The sequence below is a fragment of the Harpia harpyja genome, chromosome 14, assembly GCF_026419915.1.
Source record: "Harpia harpyja isolate bHarHar1 chromosome 14, bHarHar1 primary haplotype, whole genome shotgun sequence".
In the NCBI taxonomy this organism is placed as follows: Eukaryota; Metazoa; Chordata; class Aves; order Accipitriformes; family Accipitridae; genus Harpia; species Harpia harpyja.
The window spans coordinates 18,533,044-18,546,138 of NC_068953.1; the positions used below are offsets into that span (position 1 = coordinate 18,533,044).

Genomic DNA, 13,095 nt, shown 5'->3' on the forward strand with positions numbered 1-13,095 from the left:
GGCTGGAAGGGAGCTAAGAATAGAGATCATAATTAGGTCAGCAGCTTGCAGTGGGCTGTGGGACAGGAAGGTTGATGTGGTTGGGTTCCTGATGGCACTTGTTAATTATTAATTGTCTGTGTTACAGCAGAGCCTCAGTAGCTCTCTGAGGTCGAGGGCTAGCAGTGCCCTACGGCACTTACAGCATCCTAACAGCTGGAGTGAAGACGTTGCAAGTGTCCAGAGGCATAGCAAAGCTCATGGTCTTGTTGCTTTAGACATGGGACAGGCATATGGAGGAGGCTTGTCCCTGCCTCAAAGACCCACCAGTACCTACAGGCCCAGTGGTGCTAAGGAACAAGAATGGGGTGAGTCAGCCCAGATCGTGGGGGAGGCTGAATCAGGAGCCAAGCCATGCTGCTCTGAGCCCTTGCTTGGATATCTGGGATGCCAGGGATCGCTCAGGACACAGCTGGGAGTTTGCCTTCAGTAACTGAGAGATGCTTTTGCCCAACTCTTGTTTCCAGTGCAGCCAAGGGGCAATACCACATGGATTGTGGACTAGATTGAGAAGCAGGAAAGAAAAGAAGGATGGGATAAGGAGGGGCAGGTGGTGTTACCAAACACTGTGTCTTCAGGCACAGTCTTAGACAGATCAAGGCTCTCTGCGGCACTCAGCAAGTGTCCAGCCGGAGGGCTTTGACAGAATCTTTGGATATCACTAATGATCTTTCCCCATGGAAAGCCAGCTTTCCTTCCAGACTTTTCCTAGAAAAACAGATTTGTATTGTCCTGAGTTAATGCAGATGCATCCATCTGCTTTTAGTTCTTCCTTCCAAGTTGGCAGTCTTTGTTTGCTGCCAGACTGTGTTACTGTAGGCTCCCAGCATGTTGTGTGTTTGAAGCGTAGCTTGTAGGAAGCATTCTGTGTACCTGGCATCAGGGAGACCACACTATGAGGTGGCTTCCCATAATGTTTCTCTTTTCAAAGCCGTGTATGACAGTAATGTGAATGGCCGTCTCTGGCAGACAGAATGGGGCAGAGCACAAGCCCTGGTGGTGAAAAAAGCAGGTTGTGTCCTTCTATACAGCCTAGAGCCTTCAGCCTGTTGCCTCTCTGCTGTGACTAGATGTACGTGAATTGCAGATAGATCTGATGTTGCAAATAAATCTGAACTGCAAATAGATCTGATGAAATAGGTGTCAGCCCCTGGGAAACATCAGCCTCTGAGCACAAGGAGGAAGTTACTGGAGTGAATTGGCTCCAGTCACTGAGACAATGTGAGGTGACTGACTAAGGAGGAATTTCAGGGCTTGTGACCTTGAGCCAGAAAGGTCTTCACTTGACCATCTCTCTGCCTCCTTTCTGTGCAAGAGGTAGCAGAGTATCTTTACTTGCCTTACAGCCTTTTTTCTTGGAGATTTCTTCTGCATCATCCTGGAAGGTGGTGTGCTGGCCTAGGAAAATGATGAAGAGAGCTGGTGTAATGATGGTTAAAGAAGTGTGGGAATGTTTCCACTGAATCCCAGAGACTGGCAAGCTTAGGTCCCCAGGGCCATTTGGTGTTTACTGATTTGGAGAGAGTCTACATTTAAATCTCTGATACCGTGGCTTTTGTTAAGGGTCTTCTGATGCTCTCTGGCTATTACTTTTGCACCTTCACTTTATGAATTAGCTAAGTTACAAACTGAGCAGATGGAGTCGTGGAGATGCCGAGAGATGTGCTGACAGCAGCACAGTGAGTTAGTGGCACAGATCACATCAAGGAAGGGGTCTGGTTATGCCCTTGTGCTGCTGAGAATGGTGTGTTGCAGTAGCATCAGTGTTGTCAGCTGTGGGACATGCCTGGTGTAGCGTGGTGGTTCCTGTTCTGGTGATAACTTTGCAAAGCGTCCTCCTGTAGCCCTTGTCTGTCTTGTCTGTGTTTCTGGCAGCTGCTGGGGAATGGCTGGGGCTTGCAGTGCTTTAAGGCTTCATCTTTAGTAACATAAGCTGTCTGGGTCTTAGGGTTAGGGCAGTGAGACTGCTCTGCCATTCTCTAAACTGCTTCAGAGACACTGAGGTACCTCTGCTCCTTTCTTCACTACTTCTTTTTGTTGGTCTCTCATCCAATCTAGAGGCTTAACTCCTACTGTACACTGAATAACTTTCTTTTAAGGAGTTTGTTTGCACTAAGGTCTGTGAAAATGTGCCAAGAATGGTTAAAGGCTTATTAATTAATAGTTATTATCTAAAATGGTGACATTATCAATACTGCTCCAGCACAGTCCTTCTGGTAGGTCTCAGTTTCCACAGTGCCCTGAACTTGGGTTTCCTATTGCCTCTGCCACATTCTGGCTTGTGGTCTGCTTCTTCTGCCTCCCAGAAACTCTCTGTGATATATCTTCAGGTTTCTGAGGATTCAGATATGTGGCCTGAGGTCTCCAACCCTTTGGCTGACTTGGGCCTGTGGCAGAAAACGAGAAGAGCCCTAATTCTCGTAAGAAGCAGCAGCCGTCCTTGTGCAGTGGGGCTACAGGGCTGCATGACCATGGTGGCTGTCGGCATGGCACCTCCTGGTTATTTTGCCTAGCTACTGCTCAGAGCAGTGCAAATGTAGGCGTTTCCAAGCGCTTGCTGGGGAAGCGAGCAGGAATTCGGCATGCAGTCTGGCTGGCTCCCATCCCTTTTGGCGTGATGAAGAGCAGTTCCAAATGCATGTACACAAACAGAGAGCCAATGTTGACGGCTTTACAGGAGGTGGAGCGGTGGGTAAAGCACACTCCGACTGCTTTGCAGCAGAGCTAAATGTACCCTGGACGTGTAAAACTCCGTAACCTGAAGGATCAAGGGTTTGGGGAAGAGCCCCCTAAAAATCCAATGCAATTCCTGGAAACCTTCTACTGCTGTGCTTTTCTGGGCTTCTGGTTATGTACAGCTCAGGGTGTCAACTTGTGACTGAGCTAGTACATTAAAGGATTTAATTTCTGAGCTGAAATCTGTCAGCTGTATAAAGAAGTCGAGGCGAATGAAAGAGGATTGCCTGATGGCCCTTCTGCCTGTCTGGATGGGATCTGTGTGCTCCCCAGGCTTCCAGACACAGGACCTAGAGCTGGGGAAAATGTTTAACAAGCTGTTTCTCAAGCCAAGTGAAAAGCAGTTCCTAGAGCAGCTCCTCCTGCCACACATGGCATGTAACATGTTCCATGGAGAGACACCAGAAGCTGTGGCAGATGCTGGTCTGAGGAATGTGTCCAGGTAGTAAATGAACACTCGTCATCCAAACTCATTAATCTCTCTTTTTTTTTTTTTTTTTTAAATCATAGAAGTGTATTTCATCTATTAAATTCTCCATTTTGCATGTACGTATATGCGGACATTAAAGGAGCAGGTTTTGTGCCTGCTGTTAGAAGTGTAGGTTGCACCATGTATTTTGGGATCTGTTTGCTGACTTCTTTTTTGGGGATTTTGTGATAGTAGTTTGAGGTACAAGTGCTGTAGGTGGAGGTCTCTTAATAGCACTAAGAAAGTGATTGAACTTCTGTGTTTTAATCATTTCTGCATGTTTCTTTGGATGCTGCTTTAAAGATGACAAATGATGTGTAGCTGCTCTGCTGCAGCACTAACTTAATAAGTAGGAAGAGAGACTCTCTCTCTATTCCAGAACATGGAGATAAATTCTTCCCTGTTCAGCTTCTCCGTTAAATGTTTGCATTGACAAATGCATAACTGCTTACAAAATGTTTTGAAGGTATGTGGTAAAAAGACAATACAAAACTGATTTACTGAGCTCATTTATATTATTGGGCAGAAAAAAACCATTACGCCAATACAGTGTCACTTCTGCAATAAAAGCTGGGCTCCTTTTCAGCCTTCCTTCTGAGATGACTCGTGCGCTGACCCAGGCACACTGCAGCTGCCTGAAAAGGGAAAGATGACGGAGGCTATGGGCACTGGTGCCGCCAGATTGCTCTGGGACAACTTTTGCACTTCCAGTACCCAGGCATTGTCAGTACTGGAATTTCTGCTGAGGCACACACCTAAAAGCTCCTGTAAGGCTTGTGTGCTAAAGCCTGATCCTCTGTAGAGGAGGAGTTTTCAAGGCTGAGAACAATCAAAGCGGTACCAAATGTTTGGTGAATTGAGTCCATGATCTTGTAACCAGAAGTCATCCTTCCCCAACTTCAGTGACAGGAAAACAGAACTTGGATCCAAACTGCCACAGTGGCTGGTATAGCAAATGTGGAAGAAAAACCCAAAGAAGCAAATGGTAATTTTCGGAAAGGATGCGTGGTTGTGAGAGCTGTGTTTGGGGAGAAGAGAAGAGGAGGCAGTGTTTGACTTGTGATACTTTGGAGAGGCCTGAATTGTAGGGTGTTGGAAGGACAGCACCCAGCATCTCTAGCCACATCTGAAGAATCACCGGTGCCAGTCCTCTCTTGGCTGCTTTGCTTTCCTGTTTGCAAAGCTGTGCCTTGCTGTATTCAGATGAAAACAGTTACAAAAGAAGAAATGCTTATTGCTAAGCATGCTCAGGTTTGAGATCTGATATTGTTTATATTGCCCCCAAAGCAGATATGCCAAAGTGCTAGGATATAGTTAGGCAAGCATCCTACCTAGAGATGTTGCGTGCTAGTTATCTCCTGTCCTGGGTCTAGCCCAGAAGTAGAAATAAATTGTAGATAAATTTCCAGGACGGTGTAAAGTGAGGAGGAAGGAAGGTGTGGAGGATGTTTTTTTTTTCTCCTTCATGCTTGCTGTTAGCTTTCTCCCTGAACAGTCCAGGAGGTCTGTGAGTTGTGTGAGAAAAAGGAGAGCGCTAGGGAGCGGGAGTAGGACATGCTCTGCAAACACAGCGCCTGCATTTTTGAAGGTGTGCTTTGCAATGGGTAATTTGCTCCTTTATTGTCTGTAGAATAACAGCAGTGACAGCATTGACTTTCTCTAATGAACAGCTGCTCAGTGCTAGAATCTATTCCCAGAGGAGGCTCGCAGGGATGAATAAGGTTTCATGCTCCTCCTCCAGAGAGGGTGAGAAAGTTCGCAGAACAGAAGATTGTTGCTTGATTGTTGGATATCTCCAAATCTTGAACTGCTGACAGCTGAGAGCTGAATGTGTCACCATGCAAGTCATGTTTAACCTTCCAGCACTTTTGCCGAGGCAGGGTGTTTATGGAGTCAGGAGAGAGGTGTTAGTTCCTGTCCAAGAAGTCATCCTCTTGTCACTGCAAACGACAGTCACAAATTGACTGAACAAAAAAGCATTTCTCCTGTTGCACTGCCTGAATTCTTCAGTGATACTCTGCGCTAACAAGAGCAGGGAGGCAGGAGAGGATAGCTGATGAATTATGGATGTATTAGAGGCAGACCCAAGTTGTAAACTCTTGGAGTTTGAAATCACTTGTGTATGTTATAACTCAAGCTATAACTTCAAATAAACATTTTGAGCTTTGTCCCAGGCAGCTCCCCATAGTGCCTCCCTTAACATCCCTGCTCACAGTTCTCCTTCACTTTGAAATGATACAGATTGGATTTTTGAGGTTAGGCAGCCTGTGTGCTGAGGTCTGTCTGGCATGCTCACTTGCTGTCTCAAGGTTCCCTGTACTCCCCTCCCCACCTCCTTTTGGTTTTGTACTACACTTGATCATAAGCAATTTGTTTTATTTCCTCTGTGCCTGCCCACCACCTGGCCCTGGAACCCAACTCCAGATGCTGAGAGATGCCTGTGAAAGAAATGGTACAAAGAAGTGGAGCACCCAAATTTGGCCTGACTTTTGTGTTTCATGACAGGAAAGTGGAAAAATGCATAAACTGAGAAGTCTTCTGTCGTGAGTTGCTCGTAAACAATAAACCTTGGGGAATATTTTGAAATATTTCTACAAATTATCAGTAAGTCTTGTCTCTTGCTCTGTGATGGCACCCTTGCTGTCTTCCTGTGCAAACACAAGTGTGTGGACAGGTTGACAAACTGTGCAGGAAAAGTGCCACCTTCTTTAACTCTTTCAGTGCCCAGAGGATTTCTCAGTGGCCAGAGGATTTCTCTCAGTCCTAGTGCACTACTCCAAGTCATCCCAGAGCTGCATTTGGCACCCTACAGGCATTTTTTCAGTAAAAGAGGGTGAAATTGATCCATCTGATTCAGAAGGGCAAAAAGTCCACAAAGGTCATCAGTGACAGCAAGTTTTGATATGAATCCATGGGTTGTGCCTTGGGCTGTGCAAAGCTTTTGCCTAGAGCAGTTTTGCTACTTGGAGAGACAAAACAAAGCTGGGGGGCAGTGAGAAGTCTCAAAGATGAAGTTTTAGATAGCAGCACTGTGAAAGCTTTTAGTACCACAGAATGGACAGCATGGTGCAGGTGCATTCAGTGACCTGTTTTGTTCAGGCAGTGAAAGATGTCTTGGAAACTGCAGCTCTTTTTTCCTTTGCCTCTAACAATATTCCCTCTTGACCTGAAATTGTCTTACTGGTAGTGGAGACGAAAATGTTAGTTTTAATCTTTGATGTTTGTTGGAATCCCCTGTGTGGAGGTTTTCCTGGTTAGCTTAGTACCGTTCTTGGGAACTCTACAAACCAAATGAAACCCAGTTCATAGCAGTTAACCTATGATCCATCCTCACAGCCAGGATCCATGTCCAACCAGCCTATTGAGACAGCAAGTGAAAAATGTACTCTAAAGGGGGCTCAGCTTAAGGAGGAGCTTTTCTTGTAGGCTTGCTCTGACAGACCCACAGTGAAATACAAAGCTGAAGAGAAATGCGTTTGTGTGTGCAAGTGGTGTATGGGGTATTCATCCATGCACACACCCAGGAATGTACTGGGAAAGAAAGCAGAACTGTTTGGTTTTGTAATATAATTTCAATAATAATCAGTGACAAACAGACATAGGGTCTGGGCTAATATGTTTTCCCAATAGTTTTTCAAGGCTGAAACCAAAGTTTTGGCCAAGGGAGAAGGAAGCAGAAATGGATGTTTGAGCTACAGATCCCTGTGGCTGTTACCGCTCTTGGTTGTCAGAGAGACCTTGAGTTGTGCCCTTGGATTTGACTGTCAGGAAGCCCCAATATCAGCTCTCTTTCTACCTTCTGCAGAGTGAGTATGGAGCTAAGAAGTAGCTAATTGTCAGCCCTTTTGGGTTGCCTGGCCTGTTTTCTACTGGCTGGCTACCTGGCCACCAGCGAGCTCCTTGCTCTTTCCCTTCCCAAGTACCCAGGGTGTGGGACAGGCAGCACCAGAGGGAACTTCGGCATGTGGTGCTGCTGCAGGACTGTTCAGGGTGAGGGTGGAAGTGTTTCGTTGGTCCTTCCCCAGCCAGCAGAATTGCGAGGCCCCAAGGAAAGGTGAAGCTATAGGCTGTGTCTTTACAGCAGTGCTTCAGAGTGGCTCTGCTAAACCAGGAGATTGTGGAGCTGGGCTGATGTCTCCTGGGGCCATTTCAGAGTGAGGGTTTGTGCAGCTCATAAAATCCCTCTCCTAGTGACTGGCAGCACTGCAAGGCAGCTGTCTAGGGACCGAGTGATGTGATCTCAGGTATGGGACAAGTGCCTTCGCATGAAGTTTCTGTAACCTGTAAGGTGCCTTTGCCGGCTGGCACTTGGGGCCATGCATCTGAATGCAACAGATGAGTGTTTAAGTCAGGTTTGAGGAGCTTTCTCTCTTCCTCTGCCCTAAGCTTGGTAGAGAAAGCTGCTTGGAAATCTGGCAGGGAATATATAGCCATCTGGCTGGTGGTTTTTTTTTTTTCTCTAGATTTATTTTTTTCCCCCAGCACTACAGAAAAGGACAGCTTTATGCACACAGACGCGTTTCAGCCATGTTCTGCCCAGCAGGTACACGGGCAGCCGGTGACGTTGGGTAAAGAAGCTCACTCCCGTGCTAGGCTGGAAGTCTGTTCCCGTATACGCCTGCTCCCAGGACCTGGGGTGTAGGCTGCTGCTCTGTTTGTTTTCATCAAAAGCTGCTGTGGCCCCACAATGGGTGATGGGTCTCTAGGGTGGCAGTTGAGGCTTGCAGAGCCCTGAGCAGGGTGAGCCAGGCCTGAGCCTGTGGTCTCTGGAGGTATGCGACCGCGTCCAGCCATGCTGCCAGCCCCTCAGCAGAGAGCAACTCCTCACCTGGCTCCTTTGCAACTCTTTTCCCAGCTCACTCTTAAAACCAACCTCATCATAACTTGTTTGTTTCTCCAGTGTCTTCCCAGCACTGTGGCCTTCCCTGTAATGGCTGCTATAGAAGCCTTTTCCTTTGCTTCTGGTGCTTTCTCATGTGTTTCCTTCCAAATTCTGGCTGGAAAGCTCCTTCTCCTTGTTCTTTCTCCAACGTTGCCTCATCCCTCTCTGCTATATGGGGTAGAGAAAGGGTAGAGGCCTCACATTAGTAATGTGCTGAGCAGCCTCACCGATCCAGCTGGGTCTCGCTGGAGTCCCTGTGCTCAGATGTTTTGGAGGACTAATGATTACTTGTGGATTTTAGTGCTTTGTTGAACTGGAGCTGGAGTTAAAAGAAAGCTGCTGTTCCAAAGAGCCTTGCATTTCTCTGATCCTTCAGCTTACGTGCCTGTTGTGGAAGCTCTCGTGCCTGTTTTTGCATTAAGCCCATTTTCTGTCTCAGTAGTTCTCAAGCCCGGCCTTGGCGCCACAGTTAAGAGCGGCCAGGACTTTGATCTGTTTGTCAATGAGGCCTCTGAATCCATAGTCTTATGTGGTTTCCTCTTGTCCCTGTTCTGTCCCCCAAGTTGTCCTGCTGTGGCTGGACGTGATGGCTGTGAGGCTGGAAGTGTAGGCATGAACGATGTGAACAGCTAATGTACGTGAATTTAGCAAAGCCCTGGCCAGCCCACACTGTGCTGTAAGCACAAAAGGAGATTGTATGTGCCTGTACACACCAGGCCCTCTGTGTAGCATACTTGTTCCACTGGAAGGAGGATAGCTGGCTTGGCTTTTCCTTTGTGCCCCATGGCAGCTCTTATTGCTGGTGTTTGCCCAGGGCTTGGGTTGCAGTTCAGTGTGGTCCAGCCGTTGCCCCCGGTGGGGGACCGTGGGTGCTCCTCGGTCTCTGCTTCCATCTGCTGGACAAGCAGTGGCTCCTGCTCTCTCCTGTTTTCCTTTAGCGCCTCAGGGGTTTTGCTAGGTCCTTTTAAACTGTACTCACATAATACTACAGATGGAAATCCCTTTCATGCATGTATGGACTGCAAGAAAATGTCAGTGTTGAACCAACTCTCTTTGGCAAGACTGCTGTGCTAGACTAAATGGCAACGAGCCTGGAGATGGGCTGAGCATGGCATGTTTGGTGCAGCAGTGTGTAGCCTCCTACCATGCAGGCAGGCCTGCATGCTGAGGCCAAAGCTTCTCTGGTTTATATTCACAAGAAAGTCAAGTATGAATGAGTGCTCCTTGGATGCCACATGAACGGCCAGTGTGGGCCATGCCAGAGGTCCAGCCATTGCAGTGCCATCTCCAAAAGTGACCACAGCAGATGCAGGAAGAAAGCATGTAAAAAAAACTGGGCAGGGAGGACATGGTGCTTTCCTTGGACATCTCCCTCAGCATCTGACAGTCAGGGATGTGGGAACTTCTTGGGCTGGAGACTGCAGTGAGACCTTCGTATTTAAGAGTCCTGGTAAATGTGTCCTTCGTGAGCTTGTCCAAACCTCTTGGTTTTTGAACTGGCAGCATCCTGAGACAGTGAGTTTGTACTGTGCAAAAAGGTCCTGCTTTCATTTGAGACCTGCTGCCAACAACTTTCTCCGCTAGATCATGGGAGCATCTGGAGCAGGCCTAAGAATTACTTGTACTATGTTACTCATCTGCAGTTATTTTTCCCTTCATGAGGACAACAACAAAAGTGTCCCTCAGAGTTAGGCATATTTGGGAGAGCTGGAAGAACAGGGTTGCTGCTGTTGAGGGTCATGAACAGTCTGGTCTGCTCAAGAGTGCTGCGGTTGTTTTCATCTCACAACAGAAGTTTGGCTGCTGCAAAGGTATTTCCTTAACCTTCCCTTAACCTCTGTTCAGCAGTGGGCAAACACAGGCAGAAGGTTCATTTCAAGCAAAAAATCCGCATCCTGTTCTCAAGACATTGTGCAACGTAGCCTATAGATCTTCCTGTAAACGTTACTTGATTTATGTGTTGGCTGTTCATCTATGCATGTATAAGCTAAATAGCATGCTCTCCTCTAGATGTATAATGACTGATTTAGTCTTTGTACTATCAAGTGAAGGCCTGGACACAGAGGCTTGACCTCTCTTTGTTGCAGTTTACAGTACAACGTCTAGATGTTAAAATTTCTTTAACCAAGTTCTAGATTATTTCTGCGCTGTTACAATGCCTTGGCAAAGGGTGTGTTGTGTTGCTGTTGCTCTGTTTGAGGATAGCAGTGTCTTGTTTCATCTAATTAACAAACATCCATTTAGCAACAATCAATGAAGGTGCTTGTCCTGGTTTCAGCTGGGATAGAGTTAACTGTCTTCCTAGTAGCTGGTACAGTGCTATGTTTTGAGTTCAGAGCGAAGAATGTTGATAACACTGATGTTTTCAGTTGTTGCTCAGTAGTGTTTAGACTAATGTCAAGGATTTTTCAGCTTCTCATGCCCAGCCAGTGAGAAAGCTGGAGGGGCACAAGAAGTTGGCACAGGACACAGCCAGGGCACCTGACCCAAACTGGCCAACGGTGTATTCCATACCATGTGACGTCCCATCCAGTACAGAAACGGGGAAGTGGGGGGCAGGGATTTCGCCGCTCGGGGGACTGGCTGGGTGTCGGTCGGCGGGTGGTGAGCAATTGCACTGCGTATCATTTGTACATTCCAATCCTTTCATTATTGCTGTTGTCATTTTATTAGTGTTATCATTATCATTATTAGTTTCTTCTTTTCTGTTCTATTAAACCGTTCTTATCTCAACCCACGGGTTTTGCTTCTTCTCCCGATTTTCTCCCCCATCCCACTGGGTGGGGGGGAGTGAGTGAGCGGCTGCGTGGTGTTTAGTTGCTGGCTGGGGTTAAACCACGACAGTGCTGTATTGAAACTATTTATTTTCCATGTGAAAATCCTGATATTAATTTTTACTAGGGCCAGCATGATTAGAGTAAATCTGCAGGGCACCCCTTTGTTCATTTCTTTAGCAAAAATATTGTAGTCATATAGAAGCAAGACCTGCTTTTCTCCTTCAAGTGGGCATGAACCATTACCACACGTGAGACTACCTGGGGAAGCGTGGCCGAGGTGTCTGGGCTCTACGTTCTGTGTTTTTCTAGGGACTTTGCAATTTGGAAAGACAGACTTTTCTTTTTGTTTTTGACATTAGGTTCTCAGCCAGCAGGAGGAGATGTCACCATCCTCGCTGCTCCGGAGAACACCACGGTGGTGGCCGGGGAGAGTGTGGTGATGGAGTGCATGGCGGCTGCCGATCCCACCCCCTTCGTCTCCTGGATACGACAGGGTGAGCATGAGGGACAGAATTAAGCTTTTGTTGTCAAGAGGAACCTGTGGATACTTTATTTAAAAAAAAATCAATGAAAAAGCAGAAAAATCTGTGGGACAGGAAGGGTGCTTGTTAATTCAGTACCTAATGATGCAGGTGGTGTTGCAGTGTAGGGTGTCCTTGCTAAACTGGAATTGCTAATTAAATCTAGAAGGTTACAAAGCACACAGTTCACTTTATAGTTGTTTGATCTGTGAAATATGTGAAGTTCTAGTGCTTGGATTCCTTTTGATCTAAATTAGTCATTCTCATTGTATGACCTTGAGCAGTGAAGGTCATGAGATGGGGTCAGGTCTATGCCACTCCTCCAGGGACTCAGAGGTTAGTAGGGATTCTGTGGAATCTGCCATTGCATTGGAGAAATAACCTGTATTATCTTGCAGGATTATAAAACATGGTAAGATCTGTTAATCATTGGAGTGACTGGGTGTGTTGATGGGAGGTTTTTATTAAAAAATATTACTGTGGTCAGATTGGTAGTGGAAGGATTGAGAAGATGCTTGGGTCTCGTCAGAGGTGTACAAATGAGCCAGACTGGCATGTGTTACCCAGGGCTGATAGCCTAAGTCACAAGTAGGATGCTAGTGTCACTTCACTGAGTGTCACATCCATCAGATGTCTTTCAGAGGCTCTGACTGAAGACGTTCTCAGCTCAGGAGTCGATTCTTCCCCAGAAAAAGCTCTCAGTCATTTTCATAAATCCGGGTCACAATTTAAGAATCCTCTCCCCTGTAACCATTTATTGTGCTTGGTCTTCAGCCCAGACTTGTCCACAGGCAGTGATTTTAGTGTATATAAATATTTCCTCTTCCCCACAAAAAAGGAGCAAAAAAATCTTAGAGGATACAACTTTGGAAGTCAAATCAGCAAGGATTAAATGTTCTGGCAGAAATGTTTCTGGTTTATCCTGTGCACTTCTCAATTACAAATACTCAGTTTTCCCATGCTAGATCTCTTATTGCTTTACTGAGAGCTACTGATGCCCATAGTAGAGTAGGTATTATTAGAGTTAATTATCACTATGAAAGTTTTTTGGATGGGAGAAAGAGGAGGGGGAAGGGGGGAAAGGCTGATGAAACAGTTCCTCGCATGCTTTATTTTAAAGTGGTTGCTTGGTCCCCCTCTGCTTCCTGGTGTGGACTCTTCAATTAGAAAAGATGGATTAACAGTGCTAGGAATTCTGTGTTATACAAGCATGTTTCTTTCCAAGACTTCGTTAGGGAGCAGGCTGGGTTACTGGACAATGAGTCATGTAGATAACACTGAAGATTGTACCTCCAGGTTGCCAGTTTGGCTCTTGCCAGCCTTGGTGGTGTCAGCTAATTGCTACCATCTGGAGTCAGATTTTCAAACCGCTCCAGTGCAAATGGGGTCCACAGGTTTTTCTCCTCCTCTGAGCATGCAGCCACTGAACTGTGAGGCCATCTAAAGACCCCCAAAATGGATGGAGAGGGCAGAGGATCTGATCTCAGCTGCATTCCCTGCTGATGGTGCTAAGTAGGTGCAGCTGCTCACAGTGGAGGTGGAGAGCTTGCTTCTGTCTCGAGGTACAGGCTCAGCTGAATCTGTGAGAGCTAAAGGCAGGCCAGTGCTGGTTTTTGCTGTCTGAAAGACATTTGTGCTTCTGCAGGTGGAGAGGGACAAGGTCTAGTGTTG

The 13,095-nt window shown here is 46.6% G+C and overlaps 1 protein-coding gene across 3 annotated transcripts in view; it reads left to right on the top strand.

Annotated features, from left to right (window-relative positions):
• Positions 1-13,095, top strand: part of IGDCC4 (immunoglobulin superfamily DCC subclass member 4) — a 103,923-nt gene that overhangs the window by 58,050 nt on the left and 32,778 nt on the right. For all 3 annotated transcript variants that reach the window (XM_052808361.1, XM_052808363.1, XM_052808364.1), the window contains one exon: positions 11,263-11,397. In XM_052808361.1, the coding sequence (XP_052664321.1) occupies positions 11,263-11,397 (135 nt within the window). The remainder of the gene's footprint in view (positions 1-11,262; positions 11,398-13,095) is intronic.